The following is a 20327-nucleotide window of genomic DNA, read 5'->3' on the forward strand; positions in this document are numbered from 1 at the left end:
TAGAATCCAGTACCCACAATGTCCAGCATACTTTATACAATTATAAAATCATTTGGACAAAATCTCTTCTGTTCCAACTTTCCCTTTCTTTACCTCTTATTTTTCCACTTAAATAAAAAAAAAAAAACAGCATGAGAAAGTCTGGGTACAAAGAAATGAAACTCCAAGTAAATGGTAATGTTTTAATAAAATACCATACTCAACTATGAAATCCACTTAACAGTGTTCAAGGCCACGATAAATTTCCTTGGCTCTTCTGACAGCTACAGAATAGCATGCAGAATTTGCAAGTAGAGTTATTTTTTGGAAAATCAAGAGTTCAGGAAAATTTACCATGCTACTTGATACTTTTTTATAGGGAAAGGCCAGCAGCAATCCCTATAGAAATCAAAAGCATTGATGATACTTCAAATTTTGATGACTTTCCTGAATCTGATATTTTACAACCAGGTAAGATACTGTAACACAACTAACACTGATAACAGTTGATGAAGATGCTGCCATTTTCACTAATGAAATTCCTTTGCTCTTGGTTAATTTTCCTATCTTTCTAGTGCCAAACACCACAGAACCGGACTACAAATCCAAAGACTGGGTTTTTCTCAATTATACCTATAAAAGGTTTGAAGGGTTGACTCAGCGTGGCTCTATCCCCACCTACATGAAAGCGGGAAAATTATGAACGCAGATCACATTCGCCCACAACCAAGAGAACTCAGGTAGCTGCATCACCAGGCTTGCTTGGCGTAGATAACAAGACACTGAAATACTCCCGGACAGTGGTGCTTCTGAGCACAAGAGGAAATTCTACAGGATTAGGATTTCTGAGACTACTACAGGAATTGGTTGGCAGTGCCAGCTGGCTTTTTTTTTTTTTTTTTTAATATTTTATTATTTTTGTTAACTTTATTATATGAAGGTACTGGAATAAAAGAAACGTACATCCCTCTGTAACTGCACTGCCTACATGCGTATTAAGGTCCATTCTGCCTGTGTGTGCTGTGGCTTTTGTACTGTAACACCTCTAATCGATTCAGGAGAAACATATCATTCAAAGCAGCATAGGCTAACCTGTAGGTAGCACCGCAGTATCGCTGTTCTACTGCAAATCTTATGGGTCTAGATAATCACAAAAAAAAGCCATCTTCCATAGTTGGTGTTCGAATACTTGCCCTATTGGTTTGGACATATGTAGAATGAATATATCTGAAGACAATTTCTGTAATGGTCTTAAGAAATTTTAGAAAGGAAATACACTGGTTCTTTAAAAAATAGACTTTATCATCATGTTATTTCACAAACTCCACAGTTGGGAGTGACAGGTTTATAAGAAGGAGGAAGTTTAACACCTTCACTCAAGCACTCCGCTAATATATTTACTTTGCATTCAGAAATACTGATGACCTTTATATACGTAGTCTGTATATTCATAGGGAGATGTACTGTATTATATGAAATGTAAAGTTGCTTTTCTTGTGACAAAAGGACTTCTTTTTTAACAAGAGGACATGGCATTATTTTGATTTGATTATGGTGAGTTGAATTTAAGAAATGACCATGAAGGCTGCTTGTAGAACTGGTGTATTTTTATTAAACTATTTTTTTAAATGTCAATCTTCTGATCATGTAAATGGACTTACGAAGAACAAAGACCTATTTACTTTGGTTTTCTAGAAAGTTGTTACATATCATGGCCAGTTAACTTTTATTTCTTTTGGTGAAAAATTTTTCCTTTGATAGTACTTGTATTATTGTGCCATTATTTTCTTACACTCCAAATGTACCAAAGATCCTGAACAGAGTGGATGTTCACCACCGAGTAGATTTTCCTTTCCTATGGGAATGCCACATTCAGACACGACAGATCTTTGATAGAGGTCAAGCTTATTCAAGGGCAATATTGTTCATGTTCAGCTACATCACTGTGGTTAACGTAAGTGAAATTAAGGAAGTAAACACAGGTGGGGCGGAGGGCGGGTTGTGAGGAGAGGATGGGGGGATGCCTTCAGCATCAAATTCTTCAGCTATTTCCCTAAGAATGAAATAATCTTTTCTAGCTCAACGCTTTAATTCTAAAATGACTCTCTGAGGTTTTGGTTTCAAAAGTACTGGTTGAGGAGCAACATTTTATCAAAGAATGGCCTAACATTTGTCTTAACTGTTAATTGATAAGTTGTTTTTTTTTTTTTTAAAGATATAGCAATTACAACCATTACAAATTATCTGTGATCAAAATCTAAAATGATGACTTATTTGTAGGTGTGTTCTTGATGGGGAAGCACTGTATAGCATCATTACGTACATCTACAGAAGCTTTTATAAACATTGCTGCGAGGTAGCTCCACAGTGTTTCAGCAGGGCCATCCTGGGGTTTGGGTTTTGGTTTTTTTTTCCTCCACCTAGTCTCTCTCTTTCCTTCTTCCTTCTTTCCTTCCTTCCTCCCTCCCTCCCTCCCTTCCTTCCTTCCTTCCTTCCTTCCTTCCTTCCTTCCTTCCTTCCTTCCTAGTATTTGTTTGGTACTTACTATGTGTTCATCTAATAGTTCATCTCCATTTTTCTTGTTTGGATCATGTGGCTGAGTAGGAGAAAACTATTACAATTCTGGGGTTATCTCAATTTGACCAACTCTGGTCAAATTATATTATAACCACATCTGATTTTTAAAACTCTGTAACTTCTCACTTTTATAAGATTTTCTCACCCCACCTCATCCCCCCCCCTTTTTTTTGTTTTTTACAGACTGTTTTGCTAGTGTGATAGTGAATGAGTAAGATAGGAGGAAATTACATCACTCTCTAGTTGTAATATAGTAGCATTTCAGTATAGAAAAGTGTCATTAATTCAAGTTGACAGAGAGAGAGAGCTGAAGTTTACTATTTAATCGAGTAAGAGTAGAGCATTTTGGTTTCTATCTCCCTCATTTTTCTTAGCAGTAAGAACTTGGAAATAGTTATGATTTCTTGGCAGTGGAAGGGCAGTTCTGGAAAGTTTACTTTGTTTAGAGTCTCATTATTCCCTGGAGTTGACAGAGTGATTCACAATCTTTGGGGTTTCCTCCTTGTCAAAAGCATTTCTTAAGTGCCTATCTAAGAGCAATTAAAGACTGTGTCTGCCCTTTGGAAGCTAAGAATTTGATTCATGATGCAAATTAGCTAGATAATTTGCAAAGTACCCCTCAGATTGAAGTTTCTCTATTATACACTTAACCATATTTCAGGTGAACCATTTAATTTAAATGACAAACCCAATCTAATCAACTGGGCATAATGACATTTTCTTTAAATTAGACTCTATTTTGAATTAAAGAGTTTTATTATAAACTGTGTTTTTGGTTTTTCTAAGTATATAGAAAGCTTGTATAATTCAGATTTATTGATTTCCTGATTTAATGTAGACTTTGACTTTTTTATTAAAAAAAACCTTTGTATTAAAGCAAGTTATGTTATTTTTCTTCTATGCTTTTCTTATGAACATAGCTTTAAGTCTTTAAATTCATTGGAGCATAGTGCTATCTGAAAACAAGGAATTTCTTATCAATCAACCTTTTCTGAATGGAATATATAGCCGATTTAATAAGCTATTAGTTGAATGGAAAATAACATGTGGAATACTCAAAACTTTTTTGGTTGCTAAAGCTTAAGATAGGGTATCATTTATTTCCATAATAGAATACTCTTTCTGTTTTTAAAACATCTATATATCTTCGTGTAAATCTGTGAATTTAAATTAAGTTCATTTATTTTTGGTGTTTTATTGTAGACAACCATGAAACAATCAAGCAGTATCTACCGGTTATAAGAACTGGTGATTTTTCTTTGGATGATCTATAAATTAATGAATTGAGATTTGAATCAGCAGAGAGACCCCCTAGCATCTAAACACATTCTCTCTGAGTTGTTAAGGTCCAGAACATTCAGAACAACTGTTTTTCTATAACCATGACTATTTCCTCTTGTCTTTATTTCACATTTATTTTCTCTTTAGAAGTGCACTTATTTCTGAAAAGTTTTAATGAAACAAACACTTAGAACAAACGTAAACACAAAACACTTGGGACTACTAGATATATTTTAGATTTGTATGAAAAAAATGTGAGGGCATATTGCTACTTTAAGAAGAAATTGAAGTAATAAAAATAGATCTTAGTTATTTTTTAAAAGCAATATAAATTATTCAGCATTTGTCTTGAAAAATAATCACTGGGCTCTCAAGTTCTGTGTTTAGATACTGAGTTTCAAAAAAATGTGTTGGTGGCATCAGGCCTTTTTCATTGAAGGTAAGAAAAGAATAAAAACTATGTTTATAATATTTCTATTGATGAGGTGTTTTGGTTTTATTTTCAAGTTTTGAGACAGGTGTTATTCAAAATTCAAGAAACTATTTTGTAAATATGTGTAACTTTTCCACTTAAATATCACATCGAGAACAAAATGAATATTTGAAGTTTCAACTGTGTTGTGTTTGAACAAAGTAGTTGTACAGGTTTGTATACAACTACCCCACCTAGCCAAAATCAGTTTGCAAGCAGACTTGAAATTGAAAATGCCTCAAAATTAAATTTAAAATGTCTCAAAATAGCATGGAAACTAGTGATGTAAGTAGCCCAAGTACCCAGGTACCATGACATCCTGTCCTGTGGGTGGAGATGATACTCCTTCCACTGAGCTCAGAGGGAGCCCGTCAGAATCCTGCTGATCCTAACTGTGCTCCTTCCTGACTTACATCATTCAATAATGCTGTTGTGAAGGTAAAACAGTGAAATAACTGAATGTGAAAACTTGGACATTGGAGCAAACTTGGAGACTAAGTGCATCTTCTTTCAAAAGCATCCTCTGATAAAGGGAACTCACATTTGTATACAAAGTACTGTCACTAACATTATTTTGGTTTTTACGACCACCCTGAAATACACATCATTATGATTTTATAGATGACGAACATGAGGCTGAGCATGACTTAACCCAAACCCAGGTAATAAATTGCTCGTGAACCCAAGTCCAGAGCTCCTTCACTCCCCCAAATCATACAGCATGCCTCATTGACAAATCACCTCATGTGCTTCTAGACCTCAGAAAAATACATGGGAAGCTAGTGACAGACTTGTCACTTTGGGTACTTTAGACTGCAAGTGCCAGAAGATGCAAGTCAAGACGGCTTCAAAAATAAGGAAAATTATTATCTCATGTAACATGAAGACACAAGATAGGGAGCTTCCAGGGTAGTCAATCTGGCATCTGAAAATATCAAGAGCACAGGTTCTTTCCATTTTTCTACTTTGTTAGTAGTGTTCGCTTTGTCCTTGGTCTTGTTTTTCAGAAAGGCAAAATGGCTATACAAGGACCCTAAGCATCACATCATTCTACAACATGTAAGTCCCTAGAAACTACTTGGGGCACCTGGGTGGCTCAGTTGGTTGAGCACCTGACTCTTGATTTCAGCTCACATCATGATCTCCTGGTTCGTGGGATTGAGCCCCACGTCGGGCTTCACGCTGGCAGCGCAGAACCTGCTTGGAATTCTCTCTCTGCCTCTCCCCAGCTCGTGCATGCACACTCTCTCAAGATAAATAAACTTAAAAAAAAAACCACTTCTTGCACCCTCTTTTTAAAATCAAGGACAATCTTTTCTAGAAGCATTCTAAGCAATGTAACCCCCACATTTTATCGGTCACGATTATGTCATCCATCCGTTCCTGGTGACTGACTTAAAACTGATCAGGATTCACATCCCTGGTACTAGGGTGAGGCTTACCTAAAGCCCATGGCCACCTGATACCAGAACCAACTGGACTTCTTTTACCAAGCTCCAAGATAATCAAAAGGGTACCATACATGTTTATAGCAATGGTTCTCACCTTAAGCCACTGTACCTGGATGTTCTTGCTGGTTCTCCCATTGCTACATATGAACTGAAAGCTGATCCATTAACATGTTTCCTGGCCCATCAGAAACAGCAGTGCTAAGTACCACTGTGTAGATCACAACTCAGCTACTATAATCTCAGGTTTCCTGTCCATTGGAGAACCAGGCATAGGGGCGGGTCTCTGGACCTCATACAAACAGAATAGATGTATGCATGGCCCAGTGACCACGGGTTGGTCTGTTTAGTGCTTTTGCCGTCCCTCCCAGCTCCTAATCATCTCTTCATTGGTCCATCTCCCCCTCTGCTGTTATATCAGTAATAGAGATGCTCATCAATGTACTTCCCCAAGATCCATCCAGGAGTGGGGTGGCCTAATTAATTTTGGCTCAACTGCCTTGTCTAACCTGGGTAGAGGGGCTTTGACTAATAGAAATCAAAACATTCCTCAGGTGAGCTTGTGCTAACTACCACAATGTTTCTCTCGATTACCTTACTGTTCATATTAAAATGTTCCTTATGAACCCCTTGAACATAGGATGACTTCTCCTCCAAACAGAGGAACCCATAACAGGAAAGGAAAACTGTCCTTTTCCTTTCTTGTCCTCTTGGGTAAGATAATCATGAATAGAACTTGAAGATCACTCCTATCCAATTCCATACAATATGAGAAGGACTGAGGAGGACCAGGGATACCATACTTGTCTTCAGAGTGTTCAAAACCTGCAAATGTAAAACTTAGTTCAGCTTTTGACACTTATCAGACACATACAAACATAATCTCTAAGGGAAAAATAACATTAAGCAGTAACTCCAGTGTATAAAGAGCTGTCCACACAACCACGCTTGTCCCTTTTTGTATTTTTCTTAGAATTTTAGTTTATTGCTACTTCTGGTCTCTGGCTAGTAGGAATACATATACAACTTACCCCACCACAACCTAGGCTTAGGAAAATGGATTTTTGACAAGTTGAAGCCATGTTTCCTGAAGTAGAGTAGTCAAAACATCTCAACTAGGGAGCTTATCCGAAACAAGGATTTAAAACTACTAACTCAGCATCTCTAGGGGCAGGTCTGAACATCCAACTTTGGGAACCACTGAGCTAAGGATGCTGGTTGGGCTTTTCCAAAATGAAATGATACCCACCTGACCAATTGCTGTGAGAACATCTAAATGACATGATGGATGCACAGTGGGTGAAGTACAAGTCGGTGCTTTACTGCAGGACCTGGTCCATGGCAGCGCTCTATAAATTGTTTGTGAACAAGTGCATTAAATAACTGCATGTTGTGGGCAGCCCTACTTTCCATCTAAGGCTGATCTCTACATGTTCCCATTTTTAATAACAGAAATCAACTCCAAAAGCACTGAAAAGGAGTGTAGCCTTCACTAAAGTTGCTACTTTCCAGGGCAATAATGTAAGAGGTTTTGCATTACACAGTGAAGTTCCCTTAATACCCTTTTAAAAGATTTTTCTCAAATTTCTCCGTGGCAGCTGCCGCTGCCTCCTTTCCCCTTTCTCATGAGAACACCCTCCTGCACTTACCTTCTTGGCTTCCTTTCCCCTTCATAAGCCAAGCTCAAGCTATCTTCTCCACACCAGATGCCCACAGTGGGCCCATCTACTCCTCTAAACACATTTGGCCTCCCTGTTTCTCCCAGCTGCGCTCCCACTCATCAACCTGCTTAGCAAAAACCAGAATCTTCCCCACTATTGACCCTCCATAGAATGCTGGGGGGGCGGGGGAGGGAGGGTGACAGGGAAGAAAAGGTAGTGGGCTTTTCTGTTTTTTAATTTTGAAAGAGAGATAGAAAGCAGGGGAGGGGCAGAGAAGGGAGAGAGAGAAAATCTTAAGCAGGCTCCACGCTGTCAGCGCAGAGCCTGATGCAGAGCTCAAACTCACGAACCTGGAGATCACAACCTGAGCTAACGCTTAACCAACTGAGCCACCCAGGCGCCCTCCAAGAGTAGTTTCAAATGATAATAATGTAATTATTTTCTCCAGTCACTTAGGAGCTCATTAATGGGTAGTTACTTTAATATTTATGCATCATTGGAAATAGTAGCTTTAGTGTAACTACACTCAAGCAGGTGGATTTTTCTTTCTTTTTTTTCTTTCTTTCTTCCTTTTTCCTTCTTTGTCCCTCCTGAACCAACTAAAATATCTACATGGTCTTAAGGAACCCTCAAACTAAATCACATTGTTACAAAAAATATAAATTACATTGTTACAATCCCATCAGGAGGTTGCCAAGTATAGGAATTTATAGAGGCAGTGGTTACAAATCCCAGTATGGTTCTTGCCTGAGTACTTGGCAGTGAAGCAAAATTAACCAGCCAACTAAGGTCACCCTAGGATTAGCAATGATTCCTGAAGAGCAATGCTGTCCCTTGGCTTTGGGTGAGAAAACGTCATTGACCATAAGGAACTATATATATATATATATATATATATATATATATATATATATATATACCACGTGTTCTGCAAGTTATGTTTCAAATCATTTTTCCTACATTTTGCCCAAGGATTAGAAAACCACTGTTTGGAAATGAGAGATTACCTTCTCATTCATTTCTCAAGATACAGGTTTTCTACCTCTGTCTTATCCTATGAGGTGTAATATACCTACTCTTTAAAAAAAAGTCCTAGAACGGAAAGCTCTGGAGCATAAAGAAAAAGTAGCCAGTAGGACTTAAACTTGAACATTAAGGGGAATGCACGTTAAGCTTGAAGAGTGATTTGCTGCCACAGAATCCTGTGGTTCTCCTTGAGCATTACTTCCTGCTATCATATTTAGGTTCTGGCTTCCTTTTCTTTGGCTTTCAGGCTTTGGGTGGAAGTGAACCATCATTTCTAAGAAATGAGGACTGCAGGGATTCACCAGCAAGTGTATTGGGTACCATAGTATGAACTCCTAGGAAGATCTGACTTTTACAGTCTGGCTTCTCCCATCTACTGAGTGATCCTGGCCCAAATGCTCATCTCTGGGCCTGTGCTTGCCTACTGATAAGACAATATTGACAGCTGTCCAGCCACCTCACAAAGGTTGTTGTGAGGCTCACATGAGATGACAAAGGGAAAAACACTTTGTCCTCAAGACAATATATAGTCTGTACTGTACATTTTCACCAGGGCCCTAAAATTCTGCTTCACCTTTAAGGTGACATTTAACCCATGCCTGGGTGTTAGAATGCCTCCCCACTTGGTAGACCATCTCCAGACTGTATATGTATCTGGAAAGCCAGGGTTTGAACATATTCACGGACACCTGGGCCAGATTTAAGACTATCTGCCAGGCTCCTCTGTGGAATTTTTCTTTTTGAGCGGCCAGTGGAAGCTGGTGGATTCAGGTAGAGTTCCAAGTCAAAGCTGGGACTGAGATGTTTCAAGAGTGGTTTTGATTAGGGAAGTGCCTTGGAGTGTGTTACCGAGGGCATCGGACTTCCCAGCATCGACTTGCACCTCCAGCAGCGTAAAATCCCAGTCCGCCCTTAAGAGGGCAGCAGTTTCCTCTGGTCCTGCCTACTGTCCGGGATCGCTGTTCCAACCCCCTTGCCCTGGTTTGGTCCCAAGTAGCCCTCGGGACGCATATGCAGCTAGTTAAGACGCTATAATGAAGACTGCTGGTAGGAAAAGTAGTAGATTTAGGCTGGTTGACACAAAGCGTTTGTGTTTTCTCTGCTGTTCCTTTCCTCCACCCCCCACCTCTACTAGCCAAACTGTAACCCAGGCACGGGTCTAGGAATCAGCGGGCGCGGAGAGAAGCAGCGTCGTCCGCACAGGATGGAAGGTTGTCAAATGATCCCCAGAGGATCCTGCTTCTGGAGTTACCCAACCGTTGCAGGAGCCAAAACAGCTTCCTCGGCGACCCCTCTCTGTCATCGCACCCTTGTCTCTGCAGCGAAGCCCTTGCCTAGCCCTACTGTGTACCAGGGAAGTTTCTCTTCCAGCTCCCCCACGGGCCCCCAGGACCCCCACCTTGCAGCGATCTCCTTTTATCCTTTATCTTTGCCCCCAAGGGAAACAACTCCGACCCTCCCAACACTCAGACTGTTTTAACCTGTTTTTAAAAGCCGGTTTCCAGAAAGGCTCCAGGTGCAGCCTCGCCGGCCTTTGTGCGCCTGGCCTGCCGCCGCAGGGGTCGGGGGCGGTGCCGCCGTGACTCCGCCCCGCGCCCGGCCCGGTTCTCCGGCTTTGGAGCCCCGCGCAGCCCAGACCCGCGGGCAGGCCAGTCCCAGGCCGCGTGCTCTGCAGTCCGCGGCCGCCGCGCTCCGAGCCCGCGCTGCTGCGCGCCCAGGCTGCAGAGCTCCCCCGGGGCCCTCGTCCCCGTTCCGGGGCCGGCGCAGGGCGGGCCCCGAGCTCTCTATGCCGCCAGCCCCGGGGCTGCGGAGCCGGCCGGGTGGCTCCTGCGATGGCGGCGGAAGGGGAGGCTGCGGCGAGAGGTGAGGCTTCGGGCGGGCGGCCCCAGGTGGGTGAACGGCGCCGGACGCGCGGGAGCATCCCTCGCCGCGCTGGGGGCGAGCGGTGGCCGCCGCGACGCCAGGTGCTGGGCACAGTTTGCGGAGGGCTCTTCTCGCCCCGGCATCACCTCCGATTGGCTCCAGGACCAAGGTCGTCCCTTGGGGACACAGGTGCTGCGCGGCGTCCCGCGCGTTCTCCCGGGGAGAGGGAGGTGGGGAGTGCCCGGGGTCGCCGCCGGTCTTGGGGTTACCCGCAGCCTCCCATCTTGGCCCTGGCTGGACCTTTTGGCGAAGGTGACCTGGAGAGGGACCCTCTGCTGGTCACCCTCTGCTGACCACCGGGATCCCACTTCGTCGTCTGCAGGGACTGCTGCAGGGACTTCTTAGATTTCGTTTTTTGTAGGAAGCAGTTGTTATAAGCCATTGAAGGAACTCGGGTCCTGCGAGCCTGTATCCTCTGTGCTGGAAACACTCAATCTCCCAGAACCCGTTTCAAAAACTGCCCCGCGCTGGGGCGGGCAGGGGGGGGGGGGAGGGGAGCGCGTGGAGGCGGGTCCACCGCACCTCTCACTCGAAAATGACAGATTGCCCCGCAATAACCCTCAGTCAGCGAGAGGTGGCCCTTTTACCGTTGCTGCTTTAGGAAAGCCAACGTTTGAATTCGTTTGTTTTGTTTCATATCTAAGTGGAGTTTTCGTGAATTGAGTTGGAAGCGTTGCTGTTTCTTTTTCCTCCCTCCGGTATGCATACACTGGCAACATTGTGTGGTCTTGTCCATTGCGAGACCACTCGCAGTTCTGGGATGATTATAGAGTATCTGTTTGGTCAAAAGGGAGGCAGGGAAAAACACAGAAATAACTAAAGGAAAACAGTGGCAGAGAGAATTTCAGGGACGCCGTTGATTAAATCCGCACTGACCTTTTGGAATATGGTGATGAGTTGTGATTTTTCTCTGAGATACAGCAATGAGAAGAGGTGCTCTTGAAAACTTTATACAGCTAATGGGGATTTGGATCATGGGGAGATTTCCAACATTCTGTCATGTGAATATGTGAAGTCTTTCTGGATGACAAAGATGTGGGTAAGCGCTGTTTTGCAAAGAGAAGAGAGTATATACGGTGTTAAGTTCAGACATGTCACTGGGGTTAAGTTATTTATCCTTAGCTTTAGTTTCTTCATCTGTAAAATGGGGGTAATTATAGTATCTGTTTTATAGGGTTGTTAGGATTAAATGAGATATAAATGCATTTAAGTACATATAAAGTGCTTAACCCAGTACTTGAGAAATAATAAGCACTCCACAAACCTTAGCTTAATACAATTATTAATTTACAGCTCCCATTTGCTTTGTGAAATTGACGAATCTTGTCTGGTTAATTAAAAAAAAATTTTTTTTAACGTTTATTTATTTTTGAGACAGAGACAGAGCATAAACGGGGGAGGGTCAGAGAGAGAGGGAGACACAGAATCGGAAGCAGGCTGCAGGCTCTGAGCCATCAGCCCAGAGCCCGACGTGGGGCTCGAGCTCACGGACGGTGAGATCATGACCTGAGCTGAAGTCGGACGCTCAACCGACTGAGCCACCCAGGCGCCCCTTGTCTGGTTAATTAAAATGTTATCCCACCAAGTTAAAATTGGCCAAATTGAAGAATATTTGGACTTTCCTGAAAAAAGAGAAACCTAAAAATGCACCCACCCATTCAAAGAGTGGCCTTCATCGCAAAAGCCTTCTGGACTTACAAGATTTCAGGCAAATAGCTTATTGCTCCTTAGCTGAACACCAAACATGCAGCTGGGAATGATTAAAATTAATCCTTCTTAGGTAAGAGTAGCAAAGTTTCACTGGGGGCTGGGAGGGCCAGCATTTATTGAGGGCCTGTTACATACCAAGCATTGCATAAGAGATGCCTTCCTTAGTTCATAGCAGCCCTGTGACGAAGGTGGCATTATCTCCATTTTGCAGATGACATGAGAAAACAGGCTGGCCCACAGTTGCACAGCCAGAGAAATGACAAAACTGGACTCAAGATCTGTGGCTACTGGCCATGCTGCTTTCCTTTCTTTCCTGTCTTACTGGGTGGCGCTAATGAGCGATGTGCGCCCTTTCAGACCCCACCCCCCACCCCCCACACCCCACCGCCACCGTTAGATAAAAAGGGTGAAACACAAGTCGTTACACATTCCCCTATCCCTGGTGGGAAAGCGAAACAAAACAGGTCTCTGTATCAGAATCCAGGACCATGTTTTCCTTACACAAAATCCCTAAAGATTTCTTTTCCCTAGGCAGTTTGACGTTAAGGTCCTGGTAGTAAAATACCAATCTAAAAGTAGTGGGGAAAAAACCCTCCATGGTGGTTACCCTGCTGAGAATAACTGCGGGGCTGCTTTTGCAGATGGCTGCCAAAAATCAGCTGGTGCCTAACATAATTGCCTGCTCAATTTTTTGACAGGCTTATGGTAAACACCAAGGTTAAGCAAGCTGCCAAGTGACTGGGTATCCTCCTGGCCAATGATTCCAGAATTCTTGGAGTCAGGGCCAAGGCAATCATGCAGGAGAGGCACATTTTCAAGATTGACCACCTGAGATGGTTTGGGGTCTTGTTGTCTGTGGGACAGCTCTCTCGCCTTCCCTTTCTTACTAGTTTCTTACCTGTGATGTTATCAGACAACTCTTTCTGAGGCATAGTTCTGCGATTATAGTGGCTTAAATTCATTTTTGTGACTCAGAAATTAAAAAAAAAAAATCATGTCCCAATCAACTTTGCATAAGCTGCCACTCCTGGCCTGGACCCTTAGGCAAAGCTTGAGCCTGAGATGCGTTACTCAAGATAAACCAGGATGGACTAAAACTGCTTTTCACATGTTTGGGGCAAGGTTGTGGAGCAGGTGGGAAGTAAGAGGAAAAGAGAGAATGGGGGGAGGTAGGGGTGGAATAAAGAGAGAAGAGGGGAGAGAGTAAAGGCGCAAGAGGGAAAGAAGGCGGAAAGTGAGGGAAAGAGATGGGGAGAGGAGAGGAGAGGGTGGAGGGGAGGGGGAGGAAAATGAGAAGGGGCAAGGCAAGGAGCTGGGAGAGGGGAGAAGAGGGGAATGAGGCAGGGTAGAGGTGAGAGCATGGAGGGGGGTAGGGACTGCCAGCTCATCAAAGTTTGACTCCAGGAAAAAATAAAAAGACATTTAATGTTTAAAATATGTAGGGAAATCCAAAATATTAGTAAACAGTGATTTCACTTTACTTTTTTCCTTGTGGCAAGACCCTTGGTTCTAAAAAGCATTGTCTCTGTGCTGTAAACATTGATTACAGCAACCTTTCAAAATCTCTCCCTTTACATAAAGTTCAGGAAATCATAAATTGGGTAATAACATCTCATTCTAGTAGCCCTGACTTCAGTTGTCCCATTTAGTTGAAGACCTCCAGCTTTCCACTGTGACAGCTGAGTTACACAGCTGCCTGGGGTCTGGGTCACGAGTCAGCATCAGTACCGTCATCAGCAGTATCAGGGACTCTGTGAGCAGGTGCCCTGCAAGAGACGAGTGTACCCGAGACATCTGCCTGCTCATCTTTCCTCTCCTGGTTTCTGCAGGCCTGCTCCCTGCAGTCTGTTCCCCCCCACCAAATCCCAGCCTGTCTGTACCCTCCCCCTGCCTCACCCAGTGCCTCCCTCCTTCCTGGCAGGAGCTGTGAAAACTTAAAAGAACCTACAATTTAAACTCTTATTGGAGCTGGGACTACAGCTGGAAGATCTTCTCTGCAGCTGCTTGTAGTATTTCTGGATATTTACTGATCATTTATGAAGCGCTTAGCTGTGCTTATGCCCATTTCTTCTTATGCCCCCATTTTCTTCTCTTGTGTGAAGTCACATTTAGCAGTACTTCACAAATACCCTTTAAATTATATCACCTTAGGCTATAATATCTCACCTCCCAATTAAAAAAAAAATTTCAATGTCTATTTATTTTTGAGAGAGAGACAGAATGTGAGAGGGGGAGGGGCAGAGAGAGAGGGAGACACAGAATCCAAAGCAAGCTTCAGGCTCTGAGCTGTCAGCATTGAGACCGACACGGGGCTCGAACGCACAAACCATGAAATCATGACTTGAACCGAAGTCAGTTGCTTAACCCACTGAGCCACCGAGGCGCCCCTCCAATTTTTAAACTTAAAATATTTTAAAATTTCTTAAAATATTTTAAATCAGTCCAGTTATATAATATTAAAATTCTCATTTGAAAATACTTAAATATTGTTTGGTACGATAGGAAATTTGTCATTTATCCAAATAAGTTATTGGTATCTCATTTCCCTAGTCTTTAATCTTATCATTTAAATCTCTAATATCTTTACAGAGAGATAAAAACAGAAGCTGGAAGAAAAGGAAATATGGAGAGAATCATTTTTTCACTCAACATGGTTTGCATTACAGGATATTTATTGAAGGTGAAGATTATTGCCAGAAAACAGTAATTGCCAATATATTCAAAATGTTTTAGTTCTAATATTTTATGTATTTTTTTAAGTAGATAAGAAATACACTTTACCATATGTTCCAAACATGTTGCAGGCAAAGTGGAGAGTCATCCACTGGCTTTTTCTTCCAAAATATCTCCATTTTGTCTCCCTGTTATGTCCTGTAGTCTGTTATATGAGGGCATCTGCCTTTCCCCATATGTTTTAAACTTTGCTCCCTGCAGGTGTTGCTCAGGCTATTGTCTGCTACTGGAATGCTCCTGCCCTCCAGATGGGCATATGGAAGTCTCACCTTGTCTTGAAGGCTGAGCTCAGGTGTCACTGTGTTTTTACTTGCCTGTGGAGGAGGACAGCTGGTATATAGGGAAATGAGCATGAGCTTGGGAACCAGGCCATTGGGAATGTGATCACCAGTTTCATTATTTACTAGCTATGTGACCTTGGCCAAATTATTAAACTGCTCTGAGCCCCAATTTCCTTTTCTATAAAATGGGGGGCAAAAATGTTTAACTTGGAAGCTTATGTGGGAATTAAATGAGATGATTCCCAGAGCCTCTCCTCTCCCCGTTGTGGAAATGCTTCTCCCCTTCTATTTTCACACTGTAGTCTTTTTGTGGGTCTGTTGTAACATTTGGGCCTGCTTGCCCCAAGTTATTTAGGTAGGTTTCTTAGCTCCAGCCCTGGTTGCCCATTCCTAGGAGAGCAGGGTTGATTCTTACTCATCTTTAAAATCTCCAACTCCTTGTACCTGTTAAATGCCTAATAAAGGTTTGTTGATTTTAAATAAATAACGATTGGTCTAATGTGTGGATAGCGCTGGTTCATTCATAAACTATCCATTAAATACAAACTACTGTACTAAGCACACAGAGATGAAGAAATGGATAAAGAAAGAAAAATGATTCAAGAGCTTATAAATAGGTAAAAAGCAGTCAAGGTATATGTAACAAGATAGAACCTAGTAAAATCTCTAGTTTAACTGCTGAGAGTGAGCCTCACTACCCAAAGGAGAAATCACATCTAGTTCAGCGGGGAGGGACTCACAGACTTTAAGAGAAGGTGCTAACTTTAGTATCAGTGGGTAGATAATTCTTGGGGAGGTAGCCAAGAAGAGGGTCTTTCAGGCAGAGAATAGGAGATATGCAAAAGTCATCAGTAACTAGTTCTATGAAAAATGCTGTTGATGTTTTGATAGTGATTGCATTGAATCTGTAGATTGCCTTGGGTCGTATAAACATTTTAACAACCTTGATTCATCCAGTCCATGAGCATGGTATAGCTTTCCATTTATTTGTGTCATCTTTAGTTTCTTTCATGAATGTCTTATAAGTTTTCAAAGTATAGGTCTTACACATCCTTGGTTAAATTTATTTCTAGGTATTTTATTCTTTTTGATGCAATGATAAATGTGATTATTCTCCTAATTTCTCTTTCTGCCAGTTTGTTATTAGTGTATAAAAATGCACCGGATTTCTGTGTATTAGTTTTGTATCCTGAAATTTATTCTAGTAAGTTTTTGGTTTTTAGGGTTTTCTATATGTAGAATTATGTCATCTGCAAATAATGATAGTTTATTTCTTCCTTACCAATTTAGATGCTTTTTATTCCTTTTCTTTGATTGCTGTGGCTAGGACTTCCAATGCTGTATTGAAAAAAAATGATGAGAATGGATGGCCTTGTGTTGTTCCTGATCTTAGAGGGAAAGCTTTTAGTTTTCCACCATTGACAATGATGTTAACTGTGGGCTTGCCATATGAGGCCTTTATTATGTTGAGGTGTGTTCCCTCCATCATCCCTTTTTTTAAAAAAAAATGTTTATTTTGAGAGAGAGCGAGCGAGTGAGCTAGAGAGCTGTAGGGGAGGGGCAGAGAGAGGGAGAGAGAGAAGCCCAAGCAGACTCTGCACTGTCAGCACAGAGCTGGACATGAGTCTGATCTCATGAACCTCGACACCATGACCTGAACCGAAATCAAGAATTGGACATGTAACCAACTGAGCCGTTTAACCACTTTTTTGAGAGTATTTTCTCATGAATTATGATGGATTTTGTTAATTGTTTTTTTCGGCATGTATTGAGATGATCATATGGTTTTTGTTTTTAATTTTGTTATTGTGGTGTTTCACATTGTTTGGTTTGTAGACATTGAAACATCCTTGCATCCCTGGAATAAATCCCACTTGATAGTGGAGAATGATCTTTTTTTTTTTTTTTTTTTTTTTTGAGAATGATCTTTTTAATGTATACTTAAACTTGGTTTGCTAGTATTTTGTTGAGAATTTTTACATCTATGTTCATTAGAGATATTGGTCTTCAATTTCTTTTTTTTTTTTTATAGTGTTTTTTTCTAGTTTTGGTATCACAGTACTGCTGGCCTTATAGAATAAATTTAGAAGCATTTTTTCCTCTTTAATTTTATACAATAGGTTGAGACAGATATTAACTGTTTTTTAAATGTTTGGTAGAATTCATCTGTGAAGCAGTTGGGTACTGGATTTTTGTTTCTTGGGGTTGTTTTCTGTTTTTTGTTTTTTGTTTTGTTTTTGTTTGTTTGTTTTTGACTACTGATTCCATTTCATTACTAGTAATTGATCTGTTCAGATTTTCTCTTTCTTCCTGATTCAGTTTGACAGGATTGTATGTTTCCAGGAATTTATTCATTTCTTTTAGGTTGTCCAATTTGTTTGCATATAATTTTTGATAGTAGTCTTATAATCCTTTGTATTTCTGTGATTTCCATTAACTCTCCTTTTTCTTTTCTGATTTTTATTTGAGTCCTCTCTCTTTTTTTTTTTTTTTTTTTTCTTGATGAGTCTGGCTAAAGGGTTATCAATTTTCAAAGAACTAGCTCTTGGTTTCATTGATCATTTTTATTGTTTTGTTTTTAGTCCCTGTTTCATATTTTCTGCTCTGCTCTTTATTGTTTCCTTCCTTCTACTACTTTGGGCTTTGTTCTTTTTTCTAGTTCCTTTAAGTGTAAGGTTAGATTGTTTGATGTTGTTTTTTGTTTCTTGAGTTGGGCCTATATTGCTCTGAACTCCCCTCTTAGATCTGCTTTTGCTGTGTCCCAGAGAGTTTGAATCTTTATGTTTCCATTTTCATTTGTCTCCATGTATTTTTTTTTTATTTCCTCTTTAATTTCTTCATTGACCCATTGGTGGTTCAGTAACATGTTTAGCCCACATGTTTGCATTTTTTATAGGTTTTTTTTTTCTTGAAATTGATTTCTAGTTTCATACCATTGTAGTCAGAAAGGCGCCTGATATGATTTCAGTTTTCTTTAATTTGTTGAGATCTGTTTTGTGGTCTAACATGTGATCTGTCCTGGAGAATATTCCTTGTGCACTTGGGGGGGAAAAAAGTATATTCTGCTGTTTTTGAATAGGATGTTCTGTATATATATGTGTTAAGGCCATCTGATCTAATGTGTTGTTCCAAGCCACTATTTCCTTATTGATTTTCTATCTGGATGATTTATCCATTGATGTAAGTGGACTTGTAATGTCCCCTATTGTGTATTATTGTCAGCTTTTCCTTTTATGTCTGTTAATATTTGCTTTATATATTTAGGTGCTCCTATGCTAGGTACATAGATATTTACAATTGTTCTATCCTCTTGTTGGATTGATTCCTTTGTCATTACACTTCATTTTCAGTTTTTATGTAACTTAAATCTGAAGTGGGTCTCTTACAGGCTTACAGGCAGCATATAGATGAGTCTTTTTTTTTTTTTTTTTTTTTTTTTTTTTTTTTTGCTATTCATTCACACTGTGTCTTTTGATTGGAGCATTTATTCCATTTACAGTGAAAGTAATTATTGATAGGTTTGTACTTGTTTAATTGTTTCCTGGTTGTTTTTGTGGTTCTTCTCTATTCCTTTCTTCTTTTCTTGCTCTCTTCACTTGTGATTTGATGACTTCAGTTTATGCTTGAGGTTTTATTCCATTACTTTTTTGTGTGCTTGTTATAGGATTATGGTTTGTGGTTACTATAAGGTTTCTATGTGACATCCTGTGTATATAGCAGTCTATAATAAATTGGTCACTTATGTTTGAACACATTCTAAAAACACTACTTTTTTTAATTTAAAAAACCTGTTTAATGTTTGTTTATTTTTGAAAGACAGAGAGTGAGTGTGAGCAGGGGAGGGGAAGGGAGGATCCAAAGTGGGTTCTGTGCTGTCAGCAGAGAGCCTGATGCAGGTTTGAACTCATGAACCGTGAGACCATGACCTGAGCTGAAGTCAGATACTTAACCAACTGATCCACCCAGGAGCCCCTATTTAATTTTTTTTTTTTAATGTAAACTCTATACCACATGTGGGGCTTGAACTCATGACCCCAAGATCAGGAATTGTGTGCTCTCCTGACTGAGCAAGCCAGGCACTCCAAAACACTGAATTTTAACCCCATCTCCATGTCCTATATATATGATGTCATATTTTACATCTTCTTATTTTGTTTACCCCCTAATTTTCATAGATATGAGTAATTTTACTACTTTTAAAAAAATTTGAGTATAGTTGACACGCAATGTTATATTAGTGTCAGATGTACAATTAGTGATTTGACAAGTTTATACATTGTCTTGTATTTACTATAAGTATAGTTACCATCCATCCCATTACATTGCTGTTACAAAATCACTGACTTATGCTCTGCTTTATTCCTGTGACTTACTCATTCCATATCTGGAAGGCTGTATCTCCCTCTCTCCTTCACTCATTTTGCCCAAACCCCCACTACCCTCTGGCAACCATGTTCTCTGTATTTATAGTTCATATTCTGACTTTTGTTTGTTTATTCATTTTTTTATTAGATTTTATTTATGAGTGGAATCATATGGTATTTGTCTTTTTCAGTATGACTTATTTCACTTAGCATTATATGCTCTAAGCTGTCCATGTTGTCTCCAATGGCATGATCTCATCCTTGTTTTTTATTTTTTAATTTTTTTTAATGTTTTTTTTTTGAGAGAGAGAGAGAGCACGTGTACGCAGGTGAGGGGAAGAGAGAGAGGGAGACACAGAATCCAAAGCAGGCTCCAGGCTCTGAGCTGTCAGCACAGAGCCCAACGCAGGGCTCGAACTCACAGGAACTGAGATCATGACCTGAGACGAAGTTGGATGCTTAACCAACTGAGTTACCCAGGTGCCCAGATCTCATCCTTGTTTATGGAGGTGTAGTATCCCATTGTAATATATACCACCTTTTCCTTATCCATTTGGCTTTTGATGCACACTTAGGTTGCTTACATGCCTTGGCTATTGTAAATAATGCTGCAATAAACATAGAGGTGCCTATATCTTTTCGAGTTAGTGTTTTCCTTTCCCTGGATAAATACCCAGTACTGGAATTATTGGATGATATGGTATTTCTATTTTTAATTTTTGGAGAAACCTCTATACTTTTTTCCACAATGGCTATACCAGTTTGCTTTCCCACTAACAGTGCATGAGGGCTCTTTTCTGTCCACCTCCTTGCCAGCACTTGTTATTTCTTGTGTTTTTAATTTTAGCCATTCTGACAGGTATGAGGTGATA

At 40.6% G+C, this 20327-nt stretch overlaps 2 protein-coding genes across 10 annotated transcripts in view; both read left to right on the forward strand.

Moving 5' to 3' along the window:
• The window catches only part of STK38L (serine/threonine kinase 38 like), an 85460-nt gene extending 81152 nt beyond the window's left edge, over positions 1 to 4308 (forward strand). For both annotated transcript variants that reach the window (XM_045466223.1, XM_045466224.1), the window contains 2 exons: positions 359 to 450; positions 555 to 4308. In XM_045466223.1, the coding sequence (XP_045322179.1) occupies positions 359 to 450; positions 555 to 682 (220 nt within the window). In that variant the 3' untranslated portion in view covers positions 683 to 4308. The remainder of the gene's footprint in view (positions 1 to 358; positions 451 to 554) is intronic.
• Positions 4309 to 9642: 5334 nt separating this feature from the next.
• The window catches only part of ARNTL2 (aryl hydrocarbon receptor nuclear translocator like 2), a 125169-nt gene continuing 114484 nt past the window's right edge, over positions 9643 to 20327 (forward strand). For 2 of the 8 annotated variants that reach the window (XM_045466212.1, XM_045466216.1), the window contains exon 1: positions 9643 to 10307. In XM_045466212.1, coding sequence (XP_045322168.1) covers positions 10231 to 10307 — 77 coding nt within the window. In that variant the 5' untranslated portion in view covers positions 9643 to 10230. Of the gene's footprint in view, positions 10334 to 20327 lie in introns of all 8 variants that reach the window. The other 6 variants (XM_045466219.1, XM_045466214.1, XM_045466215.1 and 3 more) reach the window with 3 other exon arrangements.

The sequence above is a fragment of the Leopardus geoffroyi genome, chromosome B4 (genome assembly GCF_018350155.1).
Source record: "Leopardus geoffroyi isolate Oge1 chromosome B4, O.geoffroyi_Oge1_pat1.0, whole genome shotgun sequence".
NCBI classification, from domain to species: domain Eukaryota; kingdom Metazoa; phylum Chordata; class Mammalia; order Carnivora; family Felidae; genus Leopardus; species Leopardus geoffroyi.